This window comes from Notolepis coatsorum, assembly GCF_963971535.1.
Source record: "Notolepis coatsorum genome assembly, chromosome: 2".
Lineage (NCBI taxonomy): Eukaryota > Metazoa > Chordata > Actinopteri > Aulopiformes > Paralepididae > Notolepis > Notolepis coatsorum.
Window position 1 is genome coordinate 69,222,742 of NC_140166.1, and position 18,722 is coordinate 69,241,463.

Consider the following 18,722-nt stretch of genomic DNA (forward strand, 5'->3'; position numbering starts at 1 on the left):
ACGCGTTGCCGTTTCTCGCCTGGACACGCTACTATTTCCAAATCAAATGTATATAATAGGTATTATGTTTCATCATGAATGCATGAAAGGGGGGGAGGGGGGCGTTTAGATTTAAGGTTTGGCGAGTAAAAATGAGAGGTCTGCCCGCCACCTGGCGTGTAGTTCATATCGATACTCTTATTTTGAAAATCCTGTGCGGGTCTCATTTCCGCCCCAAGCGCAGCTCCAGTCATAATATATATGGCTCCGGCAGCTAGCAACGTTCGGTTCATATGATACTCTTATTTTGAAAAAACCTGTAGCAACTCCGCGAGTCATATCCGCCCAGTCCGTGCTTCTGAAAGCAGAGCAGCGCTACACAGCAGTGCGCCTACACGACCCGAAATAAGTCTGTGGTGTTTTTTTTCTTCTCACAACGGGTCAAATGCATCTACATGCTTTGCACCGTCGCCATTCCTTTATGCCCACATCGCCCGAAATTAACGTTTATGTACGATTACAATCACTACAACGTTAGCGTAAGCTAACAAGCTAATCCTGATCAGAGGCAGAGGCGCAGAGCCATAGAGAACAGCAGACACAGTGTGGACTGGGGAAAGGGAAATGGGGGGGCACTCTCCCCTTCCCTGTGTGTGTGTGTGCGTGCGTGCGTTTGGAAAGACGACGAAGTCACTAGCCAGGACTCAGGACAGGAGTATATTATAGTAAACTGAGGATTACTGAGGATGGACAGATAATGTTGATATTCAAATATAAAAAAGTTTCGAGAGGAGTGGAAGTTTGAAGACAGACTACAATATGATGCAGGGGTGGTGAGTTGAAACAGTGTGTGTGTGTGTGTGTGTGTGTCCCAACCCCACTTCTATGTTTCAATAAATTATTTGCATTTAAAACTATTAATGCTGACTCATTCCTTCAGTCCACTCAAAATGATGCTAATATTCCTTATGTTGTTTATGATATTAATTTAAAATAGCATATGAGTTTCAAGTTCAAGTTTCAAGTTTCTTTAATAGTTGTCATACAGAAGTACAGAATACTTTCATACAAAATGCTTCTTACTGTTACGCTCCAGAGACTGTGCTAGACAAGATAGTATCAAATAACATAGTATAGCATGTAATTTAGAAGAAGAAAATTAGGTCACAGTGTTCGGTATAGACATATGTACAATGTTCTGAGTTACCATATAATATACAATACTATGCAGTGTACTAATGTACAGTACTATATAGTGCAAAGCAGAAATGGGATGAGGTACAATTTAGGTACAATTTACAGTAAGGTGTACGAGTTGTAGTGCAATCCTTCATCAATAAATATAAAGTGTGGGGAGTGGGTGCTACAGTGTGTTTGTTTAAAGTGGGTGTGTGCTATAAAGTGTGTGGAGTGGGTGCTACAGTGTGTTTGTTTAAAGTGAGTGTGTGCGTGTGGATGTGTGTGCTATGTGCGTTTGGTGGTTGTTGTTGTGTAGTGTTCATTGTTCGTTTAGCAGCCTGATGGCCTGGGGATAGAAGCTTCTTCTGAGTCTTTCTGTGCTCGCCTTGAGACTCCGGTATCGCTTGCCTGACCGCAGCAGTTCAAATAGGCAGTTGTTCGGGTGACTGGAGTCTTTAATGATTCTCTTAGCCTTGCCCTTGCAACGCTTGTTGTAAATGTTCTGGAGGGTGGGGAGCCCCCCTCCAATTGTGCGTTCGGCTGAACGTGTCACTCTTTGTAGTCTGCTTCGGTCTTGTGCAGTGCTATTCCCAAACCAGGAGGTGATGTTGCCGGTCAAGATGCTCTCTATTGTACATGCGTAGAAGTTCTTAAGGATCTTCTGACTGACTTGGAACTTCCTTAGGCGCCTGAGGAAGTAGAGGCGTTGTCGTGCCTTCTTCACAACACTGTCAATGTGTGTGGTCCATGTCAAGTCCTCGGATATGTAGGCTCCGAGGTACTTAAAGCTGTTGACTCTCTCAACCGGTGCCCCGTCGATGCTGAGGGGGCTGTAGTCCTTGACCCCCGACCTCCTGAAGTCCACAATCATCTCCTTTGTTTTGCTGACGTTCAGGGAGAGGCTGTTTTCCTGGCACCATCCCGCCAGGACCTTGACCTCTTCCAGGTAGGCCCTCTCATCGTTGGCAGAGATCAGGCCCACCACCACTGTGTCGTCAGCAAATTTGATGATTGTATTGCTACTCCGCTGAGCCACACAGTCGTGTGTGTACAGGGAGTAGAGGAGGGGACTCAGAACAGAGCCCTGGGGGGCCCCTATGTTGAGGGTGATGGATGAGGAGGTGCAGTTGCCTGCTCTCACCACCTGGGGTCTGCCAGTCAGGAAGTCCAAGACCCACTGGCAGAGGTCATAGTTCAAGCCCAGGTCCCTGAGCTTGGCTATGAGTATGGAGGGGACTATGGTATTGAATGCCGAGCTGTAGTCGATGAATAGCATTCTCACATAGTTCCCCTGCCTCTTGTCCAGGTGTGATGCTGCTGTGTGCAGCACATGGGCTATGGCGTCCTCCGTGGACCTGTTGGGGCGGTATGCAAATTGCAGGGGGTCCATGTTGATGGGGAGGGAGGAGCAGATGTAGCCCTTTACTAGCTTCTCAAAGCACTTCATGGCTATGGAGGTGAGAGCTACAGGGCGGTAGTCGTTGAGGCAAGCAGGCTTGGATTTTTTGGGGACAGGGATAATAGTGGACTTCTTCAGGCAGGTGGGGATGACAGCCTGTTCTAAGGACAGGTTAAATATGTCAGTGAATACTGGGGCCAGTTGGTCGGCACAGACTTTTAGGACGCGGCCGGGGATGCCGTCCGGACCTGCTGCCATCCTGATATTCACTTTTTTAAAGGTCCGCCTCACCTCATGCTCTGTTACCCTGAACACTGCGTCTCCATCAGCAGCCGACCCCCCCCCCCCCATTGCCGTGGCTTGTGAGCTGGTGTTGTTATTACCAGCATCAAACCTCGCATAGAATGTATTGAGGTCATTTGCTAAGGAGATGTCACTGTTCAGTTTGAGGGAGGCGCCTTTGTAGTCTGTCATCGTTTTGAGCCCCTGCCACATAGCTCTAGAGTCAGCTTGTTCAAACTGGAGTTCAATTTTATCCCTGTAGCGCCGTTTGGCCTCTGACACTGTCCTCCTTACGTTGTATCGCGCCACCTTGTGGTCATTCATGTTGCCTGCCACTAGGCCGTCGTTGTATGCTTTGGTGCGCTCTCTCAGAGCTTCACGGACGGATTTGTCTACCCAGGGTTTTTGATTTGGGTAAACTCTCATTTTGGTAGTGGGGATTGTTTCTTCCACCAAAGTACAAACATAGTCCAGCACTGTCTCCGTGTAGACATTAATGTTATCTGTGTCGCGGAACACTCTCCAGTCTGTGCAGTCAAACGCAGCCTGGAGCGTCTCCTCTGACGTCAAATCCCATTTCTGCACCTCTCGCGAGACTACAGGAGTACTTTTGATTCTCTGTTTGTACATTGGTGAAAGAAAAATGGACGCGTGATCTGATTTACCAAAGCCACTATCAGAATGAGCCTTGTAGCCACCTTTAAATTGCGTGTAACAGTGATCTAGGATGTTACCGCCTCTGGTGTTGCAAGTCACATGCTGATAGAAGTCAGGTAATACCTTTCTCAGATTGGCGCTATTGAAATCACCCAGCACTAAAATGGCGGCGTTAACGTTCGCCGCTTGTATTCTATTTACCTCGTCGTGGAGTCTGGAGAGCGCAACGTTGTTACTGGCTTGCGGTGGAATATACACTCCGACCAGGATGATCGCCGTTAACTCCCTTGGGAGGAAGAAAGGACGACACTTGATGGTTATATATTCCAGGTCTGGGCAGCAGTGGTTGGATAATTCCTTCACGTTAGTTGGATCGCTCCAATTGTTGTTAAACATGAAGGCGATACCTCCTCCACGTTGTTTGCCGGACTCTGCTGTGCGATCCTTGCGGTGGATAAAGAAGTGTTCGGCCGGTTGGATAGCGTGGTCTGGAACGTCCGGCGCCAGCCACGTCTCGGTGAAGCAGAGAACGTTGCAGTCTCTGACGTCTCTTTGGTATTGAATCCTTGCACGGATATCGTCCAGTTTATTGTCAATTGATTGTACATTGGCTAGCAATATACTGGGTAATGGCGTTCGGTGGCGTCTGGATCTCAGCCTGTTACGGATCCCAGCTCTCTTCCCACGCCGTCTGGATCCTTTGTTCCTGGGGTCGGGAACAAAGGGATCTGGTCCCATTTTCCGGAGAATCTCCTCAGGCCATTGTTGCGGTTCGGAAAGCTGGTCCAGTGAGTAATCCAATCGGTAAGTTTCCCGTAATCCGATGTCTATAAGTGACTGACGGTCATACACATTAAATGCACCTACTGTTGGTACAGAAAAAACTCTTAAAACTATAAATATTAACAAAAGTAAGCACAGTCTCGACGGAGCGAACAGAAAGGCAGCCGGTCGCAGCAGCGCCATTCTCTCCATATGAGAGTATTATATAGTAATAATAACACATGGCGATATACTAAAAAGCTATTTATAATTTTTTGCCTGGTTTAGTCCTTACCTTCACTAGGAGGTACCCCAAAAAGAATATTCCAATTGTCTGACCGCAAGTCCAAGTACTGTGTAATGTAATTTAGGCGCTGGTGAACATACTGTAGTTACTCCTTGTCGTTTGGCCAGAGTTGCTACCTGAAACGTCTTCAGATTAAAGTGGTATGTCTTTGTTAACATAAGTGCAGCTCTACATTCCAACAACCATCACTGATATAGAGTAACAGTGGTCGGTAACATGGGTATCCCAGTCCCTCCACTCTGCAATAAACAGTCATCACTGATATAGTGTGTCTGGTCAGTAACATGGGTCTCCCAGTCCCTCCACTCTGCAATAAACAGCCATCACTGATATAGAGTGTCTGGCCAGTAACATGGGTCTCCCAGTCCCTCCGCTCTGCAGTAAACAGCCATCACTGATATAGTGTCTGTCTGGTCAGTAACATGGGTCTCCCAGTCCCTCCGCTCTGTAGTAAACAGCCATCACTGATATAGTGTCTGTCTGGTCAGTAACATGGGTCTCCCAGTCCCTCCGCTCTGCAGTAAACAGCCATCACTGATATAGAGTGTCTGGTCAGTAACATGGGTCTCCCAGTCCCTCCACTCTGCAGTAAACAGCCATCACTGATATAGAGTAACAGTGGTCAGTAACATGGGTCTCTCAGTCCCCTCTTTTTTTGTTTACTGCAGAGCGGAGGGACTGGGAGAACCATGTGTCCGACCAGACACTCTGTAGCAGTGATTGCTGTCAGCATGTAGAGCTATTATTTTAACATGTAGACCAGTTATTTTAACAATGAAAATACCACTTACAGCACCTGACCAAAGGTACACTCATTGGCTACAACACTGACCAATCATTTTTGCCATCAGCGGATGATTGGCAGTTCTGGAGCGTCTGGAGTCCGGGTTGGTCATCAGACGCGCGGCACGTAAAAATACGCTCTCTTGACATATCGTCGTGTAACTCGAGAACCGAGGCACGGATTTGGTCATGTGAGGTGGCGTTGGAAGGGCAACAAACAGATCTTTCTAACGCTAATTTATATGTTTGGTAATAAATGCTGCCCCAATCCGCTAGACGCTCACAAAGTGCCGTGGCTTTCGTGCACAGGCATGACGGCTCAAGAATGGGCCGTTGCAAGTTAAGAGGAAGCACAAGAACATGATGCTCAGAAGTATTTGCCCAAAGGACACAAGCAATCAATTAACATGTTAACAATTAACCAGGGAGCCTGTTGTTACCATATGGAATGAGTCTGAGGTTGCCAAGGTGCAATACCGGCCGCATCCCGCTAGACGGCGGTATTGAGCACCCTTTGTAATGCCTGTGGGATGGCCAAATGGCTCGGGTTTAATTTGTCCTTGTCGGCCAAGGCGAACGGTTGTCCCGGTTGCATTGCAGCGCGTCAAATATCCCCAGTCCATATGTTGTGGTGGATTATGCCGTGGACCAAATCAATGTTGGATGTACCAGATGGCGATCAAACAATTGGAATATTATTTTTGAAATACTCCCGATCACAGGTAAGAATGATCTGACGTCAATTTTTGCTTGATCCTGCAATGCTCTCATACCGATCGGGCTGATAACCGCTTTTAGTGTTCAATACGAATGCCGTTACTGACAATCAAATAATCAGAAACGACCCCCCCCCCCCCCCCCCTTTCATGCATTCATGATGGAACATAATACCTATAATGTGGATTTGATTTCGGGATAATAGCGTATACAGGCAAGAAATGGCAACGTCTATAGTGGAATTAATTAATTCTATCGCAGGACCTTAGCATGTCTTTTACCATGCATTTTAAACTTTATATACATTATACCTGTAAATGTCTTATTCTTATTACTTGTATTATTGCACAATCACTGCGGGCATGACCACCCGCATCTCACTGTATGCCTTGTATGCCGTGACAAATAAAACTCTTGACTTGACTTGACTTGACTTGACTTGGAATTGACGTGTAGGGCTATAACTCAGCATTTATGAATTACCCTAGACCGCTCTAAAACCATACTTATATTCGCCACGGTATAACACAGGAACGTATAGATGGAAACATTTATTCTTTTTCACATATTGAACAATAGATAGGTGATGTCAAATGGGCCATAGTATTGTATTGTATCCATAGCTATAATATAGAATCCCTAGTGGTGGCCTCACTACAGACGGCTTCGTCTAATGGCTGGCACTGGAAGTGTTAACTAACGACTAACAAAGCATCTATGGGATATTCCCCTCTCACTCACGTACATATACAAAGAGACACACGGGAATACACGGTAGGAAGACTAGCAGATGTGGGGGGTTGGTCAGACGGCACCCTGAACAGAGGAAGCGACAGGAACATCTGTCCTGACACACCGTCAACATCAACTTGAGAGATCTGCTCACACTGCACAGGCTGCCGGCCCGTCATGTTTCTGAGTCGTATAATGTTCACAAAATCACACACTTTGAAACACTTCATTTATAATTCAAGCTTGAAAAGATCCAATTAGAATTTCAGGCATTTTCAATGATTGCAAGCATCTGTTTCCATCCCTGCTGCAGGTAGAATCTGAGCTACAAACTGGAGCAACATTTAATTTCCACCCTCCTTCCAACGTTCCTCTCATCTTCCTCTTCCTCATAACAGATGTGAGGACGACAGGGCCATCATTTATTTATGTAGTATTATTATTATTATTAATATTATTATCATCTATATAATTAGTACAGGGTTCCCACAGACATTGCACAATTAAATTCAAGGACTTTCAAGTACTTTTCCAATCACCGGGCAGATTAGACACATCATTTAAAACATAGATTAGGCGTTATTAACGCTAACATTGAAGTGGATGGTGGGCATTCAAGCACTAAATCGTGCGCCCCCTGCTGGCACTGAAAGTGTTAAAGGGCATAATGATACAATTCACTTTTAAATGCTGTTTTCTGTTTTTCTGATCCAATATTTATGGCTTAAAAAAACAATTTCCGACAATTAGTTACACTTTAAATAAAAATAATTAATTTCTTGATTCAGAAATTTTTTATCATGGATGAACACAACTTTCAATGCGAATGGTTGATTTGAATTTACCTGACTTTTTAAGCAACTTGTTAAAAATGGGCTGTTTTCAAGGAATTCCAGGCTTTTGACCTTTTCTTTCGAAAATCAACTTCAAGGACCTTGTGCAGAAGTGAAAGGGAGGTTGTTTTTCATTTACTGAAATGTTGACCCTTTTGGAGATTCAAGGTTTAAACCGAGATGGACTGCACCCCCCCCCCCCCCCCCCCCCCAGCCCCCCAACACACCCACACAAATGAAATGCTTTATGTATGTCCACATAAATACAGAGTCAGCTCATTGGGGGTCATTCAGTTACGTTTGTGACTGTGCAGCAACCATCGTACACATACAATATTAACATAGAGGATTTTCAAATGTGGGTTAACAGATACAATATCATTACCATAAAACTACATCTACTCTATGGGTACAAAAAGCAAACCCGTCTCCAAATATTGTAGGGCAATTATTTATACATAGCCTCATCTAGCACCTTGACCTTTTTACACTGCATACTTGCCCATATGCGCATGTCCAGAGTTAATTATATTGTTTACACTGCCTATTTTTATTACATTTTAATTTTTACTTCTCCACTGTACTATACTTCTATGACCTGTATCATGTACTCTACTACCTGTACCTCCACTCCCCCCTCCTGCCATGATGCCTGGATTTCCCCAAGTGGATCAATAAAGGAATATCTTATCTTATCTTAAATAGAGCGGCTACCAATAATAGCAGATATAGATCAATACCTTGCTAACTGCTTAGCCTGTCTCTTGGAGATGTGGGCCGTCTGAAGGCCCCTAACCACCAGTTTGTGAACATGACCCATGCTGCCAAAAAGAAAACTAAAAGTTGACACTTGTAGCCACACACACCCACCTTCATCTCAGCCGGTTTGTAGTAGCGCCGGTTCTTGTCCTCGTTGGCGGTGCGGTACCCGTCTCGCAGGAAGCGCTTGAAGCCGTACTTGCCACGCAGCTTGCGCACAATCTTGTCCAGAGTCTGAGAGTAGAGGGCGTCGTCATCGACGGCAAAGGCTGGGTAGCTGATGGTGGGCAGCAAGGCAGCATCCGTATTCTACCAGGGGACAAGACTTGTTTTACTGTTCTACCAGGGGAGAAGACGTGTTTTACTGTTCTACCAGGAGAGAAGACGTGTTTTACTGTTCTACCAGGGGAGAAGACGTGTTTTACTGTTCTACCAGGGGAGAAGACGTGTTTTACTGTTCTACCAGGAGAGAAGACGTGTTTTACTGTTCTACCAGGGGAGAAGACGTGTTTTACTGTTCTACCAGGAGAGAAGACGTGTTTTACTGTTCTACCAGGAGAGAAGACGTGTTTTACTGTTCTACCAGGAGAGAAGACGTGTTTTACTGTTCTACCAGGGGAGAAGACGTGTTTTACTGTTCTACCAGGGGATAAGACATGTTTTAATGTTCTACCAGGAGAGAAGACGTGTTTTACTGTTCTACCAGGAGAGAAGACGTGTTTTACTGTTCTACCAGGAGAGAAGACGTGTTTTACTGTTCTACCAGGGGAGAAGACATGTTTTACTGTTCTACCAGGGGAGAAGACGTGTTTTACTGTTCTACCAGGGGAGAAGACGTGTTTTACTGTTCTACCAGGGGAGAATACATGTTTTACTGTTCTACCAGGGAATAATACATGTTTTACTGTTCTACCAGGGGAAAATACATGTTTTACTGTTCTACCAGGGGACAAGACGTGTTTTACTGTTCTACCAGGGGACAATACATGTTTTACTGTTCTACCAGGGGACACTACGTGTTTTACTGTTCTACCAGGGGAGAAGACGTGTTTTACTGTTCTACCAGGGGAAAATACATGTTTTAATGTTCTACCAGGGGAAAATACATGTTTTACTGTTCTACCAGGGGAGAATACATGTTTTACTGTTCTACCAGGGGATAATACATGTTTTACTGTTCTACCAGGGGAAGATACATGTTTTACTGTTCTACCAGGGGAAAATACATGTTTTACTGTTCTACCAGGGGAAAATACATGTTTTACTGTTCTACCAGGGGAGAATACATGTTTTACTGTTCTACCAGGGGATAATACATGTTTTACTGTTCTACCAGGGGATAATACATGTTTTACTGTTCTACCAGGGGATACTACATGTTTTACTGTTCTACCAGGGGAGAATACATGTTTTGCTGTTCTACCAGGGGAGAATACATGTTTTACTGTTCTACCAGGGGAGAATACATGTTTTACTGTTCTACCAGGGGATAATACATGTTTTAATGTTCTACCAGGGGAGAATACATGTTTTACTGTTCTACCAGGGGAGAATACATGTTTTACTGTTCTACCAGGGGATAATACATGTTTTAATGTTCTACCAGGGAACATACATGTTTTACTGTTCTACCAGGGGAAAATACATGTTTTACTGTTCTACCAGGGGATAATACATGTTTTACTGTTCTACCAGGGGAGAATACATGTTTTACTGTTCTACCAGGGGAGAATACATGTTTTAATGTTCTACCAGGGAACATACATGTTTTACTGTTCTACCAGGGGAAAATACATGTTTTACTGTTCTACCAGGGGATAATACATGTTTTACTGTTCTACCAGGGGAGAATACATGTTTTACTGTTCTACCAGGGGAGAATACATGTTTTACTGTTCTACCAGGGGAGAATACATGTTTTACTGTTCTACCAGGGGAAAATACATGTTTTACTGTTCTACCAGGGGAAAATACATGGTTTACTGTTCTACCAGGGGAAAATACATGTTTTACTGTTCTACCAGGGGAACATACATGTTTTACTGTTCTACCAGGGGAAAATACACGTTTTACTGTTCTACCAGGGGAGAATACACGTTTTAATGTTCTACCAGGGGGAAATACATGTTTTACTGTTCTACCAGGGGAGAAGACATGTTTTACTGTTCTACCAGGGGAAAATACATGTTTTACTGTTCTACCAGGGGATAATACATGTGTTACTGTTCTACCAGGGGAGAATACATGTTTTAATGTTCTCCCAGGGGAGAATACATGTTTTACTGTTCTACCAGGGGATAATACATGTTTTACTGTTCTACCAGGGGTCAGTACATGTTTTACTGTTCTACCAGGGGAGAATACATGTTTTACTGTTCTACCAGGGGATAATACATGTTTTACTGTTCTACCAGGGGCAAATACATGTTTTACTGTTCTACCAGGGGCAAATACATGTTTTACTGTTCTACCAGGGGCAAATACATGTTTTACTGTTCTACCAGGGGCAAATACATGTTTTACTGTTCTACCAGGGGCAAATACATGTTTTACTGTTCTACCAGGGGAAAATACATGTTTTACTGTTCTACCAGGGGAAAATACATGTTTTACTGTTCTACCAGGGGAAAATACATGTTTTACTGTTCTACCAGGGGACATTACATGTTTTACTGTTCTACCAGGGGATAATACATGTTTTACTGTTCTACCAGGGGCAAATACATGTTTTACTGTTCTACCAGGGGAACATACATGTTTTACTGTTCTACCAGGGGAAAATACGTGTTTTACTGTTCTACCAACGTTCTTTAATTTGCTTTATTTTTCTTTACTTAAACTCAAAAGTGCTTGACAAAGCTATTCCTGGACTCAGTCATTTGACAAATCATTGAGAATGAATGTTGATAACTAATATTTTGAATATTGAATCAAGGGGTTATTTTTTTTAACTATAAATGCAAGCAATTGGGCCTCACTGTGAACAGATAGGAAAATATGTGTATGACAACATGGTGGAATTGTGCCTTCATGTCTCTCTCTCTCTCTCTCTCTCTCTGATCCAAACAAGCAGGCATTTCATACCATATTAGTCAGCCTAATGCATAATGAACAGCTTCAATGTTTCCCTTGCATAAGCCACAAATCCCCCCCAACCCCCCCCCCTCTATTCCCCTCTTCCTCTCTATCCCTACATCCCTTCAATCCACTCATTCGTTCATCTCTCCACCTCTCCCTCCCCTCTTTTCTTCAGCCCCACGCGGGCAGCACGCGCCCGGGGTCCTCTAATTACAGTCATTTCCGTACACACTGCCAAGGCGTCTTCTGCAGATGCAGGGACATTAGCAGAGAGGGAAGTGGTTATTTTAATGTCTTCTGGAGATATTTGCACTCTTTGTGGCCCACCGCTTGCTCCCTCTCTTCCAGTCTTCCTCCTTCCCCCTTGAGCCCATCACTTAAATCCTACCCATCCTTGTTCCTCTTGCCTTGCCCGCCCCGGCGTCTCGCTAAAATTAGCCCACTTACAAGCCATAATGAATGCCGTAGCCTATTACGCAAATATTCCCTAATTGCCCATTATTGGCTTACTTCTTGACAACGAGTACCTTGTTTGACGCAATCCTTGTTAGCAGGAAATAACTGATCGACATTCTCGGGGCATAAGAGGCCTCTCTTTTAGGGCTTTGATTGTCCCAGCCTATAAATGAATCCTATTAATCCCTGTGGGGAAATTATTCATCTGCATTTAACCCTATACAACTACCCAATTGCTTGGGCAGTGGGCAGCTACAGACAGGCTTCCCAGTCACCAACTCGCGCAAACACGGAGAGGACATGGACCTTCCCCACAGAAAGGCCCCTAGAACCTAGACCCTCCTCGCTGTGAGGCAACAGTGCGGCTCCACCGTGTGACTCACATCTTTCTGTAGTAGTTGCAATATCCCAAAAACATTGGTATGAGCTGGAAAACACCCTGGGTCCATAGTCTTATGTAGTACATGTCTACATTTCATAAAATTCCATTCAGAAATGAGTGATTAGGAGCGATTTTGGTAAACTGGGAGAAAGAAAAAGCTCTGCAGGTTTCAGTTTTCTCATTGACTCTGAATGCATTCGGTGGTTTTTTCTCTTCCTGTTTTCGCTCGTGACTTTTCACCTAGATCACTGATTCGCTCATCCCCACGTGGGGTGTCATTGGAAAGCTCCTCAAAACAGCCCGGGGGCCGGGTCGGTGCCAGTTAAGAGGTTGAAATATTTTATCACTCATATATCACTGCCATATCAATTTGCTTAACCTTACAGTTTTTTTTTTAATCCACTTTTTCTCCTCTTTTTTTTTATTTTTCTCCCATCCCAATTCCAATGTGCCAATTCGTCCCTCCCCTGTCTTGAACGTTGCTTGCATATGCCCCCCACTGGTCGGTTGTAGGGAGGATAGAAGCCTTGCATCACGTGTCCCCTCCGGTACATGAGGAGGCAGCCTGTCACATCTTTTCACCTGCCAGCGCGGACTATCATTGGCGAGGTGTAACGTGTGGGAGGCTCACACTACCCCCGCCATTTTCCTGTCTCTGCTGTGCAGGCGTCACCAACCGACCTGTAGGAGTCGCTGTCCACAACGTCCAGATCGACCCATCGACTTCCACCCGCTGGCTCTGCCAATTGAGTCAGTATGATGGCTGGCCCAAGCCGGAGGCAACGCCGACAGCCGGAGTCGAACCCGGTGTCTCTTGCGTTGGTGACGAGCGCAATCTCCGCTGCGCCACCCAGCCGCTTAACCTTACAGTTTTGTAACATTACTGTGAGAGTGAAAGTAAGTTAAAAGTAATCTATTCATATACTGTACAGAAAACTATACTACTAATACTGCTACTTTGACTACTAACAACAACTACTACTGTGGAAGATGGAAGACAAAGAAGGAGAAGAAGAAGAGATATGAAGTGAAAGTGATGGGTAATTTGTGTGTGTGTGTGTGTGTGTGTGTGCACGTGCGTGAACTTACATGGGAGCGTGACTCTCGAGGAAGCAGGGAGGAGAGGGTCTGTCTGTTCCTGTTGTGGGCATCGAGGTCGACAAAGATCACTGACCAGGAACAACCCTGTAGTGTACAGCAACACACACACACACACACACACACACACACACACACACACACACACACACACACACACACACACACACACACACACACACACACACACACACACACACACACACACACACACACACACACACACACACACACACACACACACACACACACACACACAATCACTGTCAGTGTCAAAAACACAGACACAGACATGAACATGTACTTCACATACTTTATTCATATCATATATCATACATACATATGTTTAAAATATTAACAACGGTTTGATATGCTACGGGAACACTAACATAAAACATAACCTATGCCACACACACACACACACACAGCTGCTTGTCCCTCCTCCCAGACTGCCTCGCAGGCCTCGAGCTACTAACTACACACAACCAGGGCTTGTGGCTTCTACTGTACGTCATAGTAAATATCTCTGACATGTGGCCAATGATCAACACACACACACACACACACACACACACACACAGTGTAACACCTCCACCAGTAATCGGAAAACTAGGAGAAAAGGCTAAAAGGGATAGAGAGACAAAAGTGTATGAACGCCTCCACCATCGCACCTCTAGCCTCCACAGATCAGAACAACAGAGACCACAACGCCACAGCACTTACGCGACACGTGGGCTGATATATTTTTATATATAAAACAAAGCTGTTTGGTGGAGTAGGGTGTGGGAGCAGCACTCAACCAGAGCAGAGAGAGAGAGTGAGAGAGAGAGAGATAGATAGATATAGAGAGAGAGACAGAGAGAGAGAGAGAGAGAGAGAGAAAGAGAGAGAGAGATTCATCCCATCACCTCAGATGCACAGAAAGAGCCGTGCGTCACTAAAGCTTTGACCACAGGATCACGCAGGCTTTTAGTGCTGTTCACATTTCTCTTTTGAACCAAACCTTTCTCTGGTTCAAAAGAGCTACAATGTTCAGACATTTCTTGTTTTTTTCCGAGCTTGTCCATCAACAACGCTTGTATGAAGCCACACTAAGTCACAGCGCAGCCCGCTAAGCAGTAGCGGTGACCAGACACATTATGCATGAGTCACACCAGATGTTCCCAAACAAACCCAGCGGGGGGCTTTTAGTGAAATCAGCAAACTGCCTGTAGCAATTTGCATGTTGCAATGCATTGTGGGGGTGCAGTGGAAGTGAAAGGTTGTGACACTCGGTAAAGCTACTCTAGGAGGTGACTGGTGACAGTGGCTTAACAAGAGGGAATTATACAAACAAATACAAATAAAAAATAGGGACATTGGAAAGTTTGGTAGTCTAATGTTCAGAGAGGAGAACGTACAACTTGAATGAATAGAAAGGGCCTTTCCTAATGCATCATGGGTAATCTCCGTTGGTACACTAATGGCTGCCATACCATTTTGATAACGCTGTCTTGGAAATAAGCACTGTTTCCGGAAATACTTCGTATAAATATAATTTTCTATGTTTAATGTGTGGACACAACTGCCATTCCACGTTCTCAAAGACACTCTGACGTCACGAGACCACCGCCATCTTAGTTTAGGGGACAACCAACAGCTAACATTTATCTGCTGTTTACAGCCTCACAGCCAATAATTAATTTACGATATAAATATTTGTTCCTTATTCTCACCTGTTATGAAATGGGTAGAGTGAGAATGATGTTCATCGACTACAGCTCAGCATTCAATACCATAGTCCCCTCCAAACTCATAGCCAAGTCAAGTCAAGTAAATTTTATTTGTATAGCACATTTCCAGGTAGCGGCAGCTGGCACCAAAGTGCTTCACAGGCAGGTTGATAAAAACTAAATAATACGATGCAAGATATAAGATTAAAAACACAGTAAAGCAATGAAAGTAATAAAAACAGGTAGGACACAGTAAAACAAAGAGGATAGAAGGGCCAGGGGTCTAGTGGTGATTAAGTGGGGGGGAAGGCCAAGGAGAACAGGTAGGTTTTTAAAAGTGATTTAAAAGCATGCACGGTCTGGGCGGCCCGTACGCTGAGGGGGAGGCTGTTCCACAATCTAGGCGCTGCGGTGGAGCAGGCTCTGTCTCCCCTAGTCTTGAGCCTAGTTCTAGGCACCACCAATAGCAGCTGGTGGTGCTTGCTCAGGGACCTGGGCTTGAACTATGACCTCTGCCAGTGGGTCTTGGACTTCCTGACGGGCAGACCCCAGGTGGTGAGAGCAGGCAACTGCACCTCCTCATCCATCACTCTCAACATAGGGGCCCCTCAGGGCTGTGTTCTGAGTCCCCTCCTCTACTCCCTGTACACACATGACTGTGTGGCACAGCGGAACAACAACACAATCATCAAATTTGCTGACGACACAGTAGTGGTGGGCCTGATCTCTGCAAACGATGAGAGGGCCTACCTGGAAGAGGTAAAGGTTCTAGCGGGATGGCGTCAAGAGAACAGCCTCTCCCTGAACGTCAGCAAAAAAAAATCAAATCAAATCAAATCAAATCAAAACAAAAGAGATGATTGCGGACTTTAGGAGGTCGGGGGTCAGGGACTACAGCCCCCTCACATTGATTTGTGTTATTATTCTAATTTGTGACCTGTCCTGTCTAAATGTTTAAATGTTGAGCGATTTGCAGTGTCAAATTTCCCACGGGATAATAAAAGTATTTCTATTCTATTCTATTCTATACTATTCAGCATCGACGGGGCACCGGTTGAGAGAGTGAACAGTTTTAAGTACCTAGGAGTCCACATATCCGAGTACTTGACATGGACCACACACATTGACAGGCACGGCAATGCCTCTACTTCCTTAGGCGCCTAAGGAAGTTCAACGTGAGTCAGAAGATCCTTAAGAACTTCTACTCATACACAATAGAGAGCATCCTGACTGGCAATATCACCTCCTGGTTTGGGAATAGCACTGCACAATACCGTAGCAGACTACAGAGAGTGGCCCGTTCAGCCGAACGCACAATTGGAGGGGGGCTTCCCACTCTCCAAGACATTTACAACAAGCGCTGTATGGGTAAGGCCAAGATAATAATCAAAGACCCCAGCCACCCAAACAACTGCCTCTTTGAACTGCTGCGGTCAGGCAAGCGATACCGGAGTCTCATGGCAAGCACAGAGAGACTCAGAAGGAGCTTCTATCACCAGGCCATCAGGATGCTCAATGAACAATAACACTATGTAACAAACCATCAAATACACCCACAGCACACACATCCACACGTACACACTCACTTTAAATAAACAACTCACTGTAGCACCCACTTTAGACATGCAACACACTTTATATTTATTGGTAAGAGATTGCACATCATCTCATACCTCATTGCACCTCACCACCACAAGGTGGCACCACAAGCTAAGCTATACCTCACCATTACCTCACCATTTATACACTGTTGTTGTGAAGGGCCAGATTAAACCGAATATATATATTTATTTATATATATATATTTAATTGTATTTGTATATTCTCTAATATTCCCTGATATCCCTTGTATATTCCTTGTACAATATGCATTGAATATCCATTCTAGCCTACTGAACATCCCATAATAGTCTCCATTCTACTATTGGTCGAGACCTTGGTGCCAGGCTGCCATACCCCTCAGACCCAGTTCAAACGTACCGCTCCACATGTACGAACAAGTCCTAGTTCCGCGTAGGAATCTGGCTACCGCACCACTAATGGGACTATTTGTTCATAGTGCGTATATATACTGCGCTACTAAAGTAGGACTTCCTTTTTCAGTCCAGTTTCTTACCCTCCAATAGAGTCACAGACGTAAAGCCTCCCCGCGACGCCACGTGTGGGAGTAAGGCCAAGTTCGCCTACCATCGGTATTGAGACATCGTGTATATTAATATTTGAATAGTCATATTTGGCACTATATCGTCGAGTTGGACGTAGTCTATTAAGCTAATAATAGTCTGTTAATATATAGTGCTTCGTGCGGTGATAATACTACCGTAGTCAGTACCCCATCGTTTCGGGCAGAGAACTGGCTGCTTACCCAGGGTGGGTGACCCCACGTGAAGCTGCACCCGAGGAGCCCCAGAGCCGACGAGCGAGTGGACCTGTATACCGGATTATTCTACCGACGACAGCCCGCCTTCCCAGGCACGGATTATGCTTTGTATACTTTGATTATTCCATGGATAAAGACCCCCGACACTGCCGTGTGTTGGAACCCCCCCCCCTGGAGAGGACGCAAGGTGAGGAGACGCTCTGCAAGACGAGGTCGCTTCACGTCTCTCCCCCGTGGACCGGAGAGAGCCGGCCCACAAAGAGTCCACCTGCTTTCATCTGTGGTCCAAGGATCGCCGGCGCATTGAACGGCACTACAGTGGGTTCACCTGGGATACCCTTGGCCGGATGAGGCAGCCGGATTCTACCCCCCCCCCCCCCCCCCCCCCCTCCTACTCCTGTCGGCTTACAAGCGACCGGATTAACCCCCTCTAGTGTATCCAGTATATAATCATTAAAGTATCATTGCTGTTATTCCTTAACCTATTCCAGGTCGTATATGTACCACCTGCGCCTTCAGAGATTGGACATTCTCTATTGATATACCGACGAATACTCTTGCCATAAAAGTGCATACTAATTCCATTCATAAATGTGATTGATTTGATTAAGTGCTTGTTCTACACACCATCGCTGTGTAGAAATAAAGACCTATTTCTAATTCGTACATTTGTGTTGGATCCGTTTCATCTACGTGACAGTGTTCATCATAATATATTTATGCCGTGTACTGGGTGGCCGAATATTAAGTACAAAGGTAGTGGTAGTAAGTATCATATCTAGTAATACAGTCAGGGAATTGTACCCCTCAGTTACAATTGGTCCTTCGAGCCGGATGGTAATTAGTGTAATATTAATATAGTGTTATTAATATTGAAATGGCCTATGATGAACACTCCACGAAACGATCCTCCTAACCAACGCCCGCAGCGCGAACGACGGCTCCCTCAGTACTTAGAGGCTTACGCTGTCAGTCAACAACCTAGTCTTCTACTAACAGTAAACGCGGTAAAACTAGAAAGTAAAAGTATGTCTAACCCCAACGCCCAGACTACCCCGACCATAGAGGCCCCTACGGGCTCTAATGTAACTGACCAAGTTCACGGTGGGGACCAGTGGGAACCAGACATGACTTCACACCCCGCCAGTACTGAAGAAGTAGTCCCCGATGAGTCCCGGGAGGAATACAACGCTACCGAGAGAGAACTCGGCACGGAAGAAGACGGGG

The 18,722-nt window shown here is 45.1% G+C and overlaps 1 protein-coding gene across 1 annotated transcript in view; it reads right to left on the bottom strand.

The window, feature by feature from the left end:
• The window catches only part of phkb (phosphorylase kinase, beta), a gene marked incomplete at its 5' end in the record, with an annotated part of 318,550 nt that overhangs the window by 176,371 nt on the left and 123,457 nt on the right, over nucleotides 1-18,722 (bottom strand). The window contains 2 exon segments of the mRNA XM_084307537.1: nucleotides 8,501-8,698; nucleotides 13,395-13,490. Of these exon segments, the coding sequence (XP_084163663.1) occupies nucleotides 8,501-8,698; nucleotides 13,395-13,490 (294 nt within the window).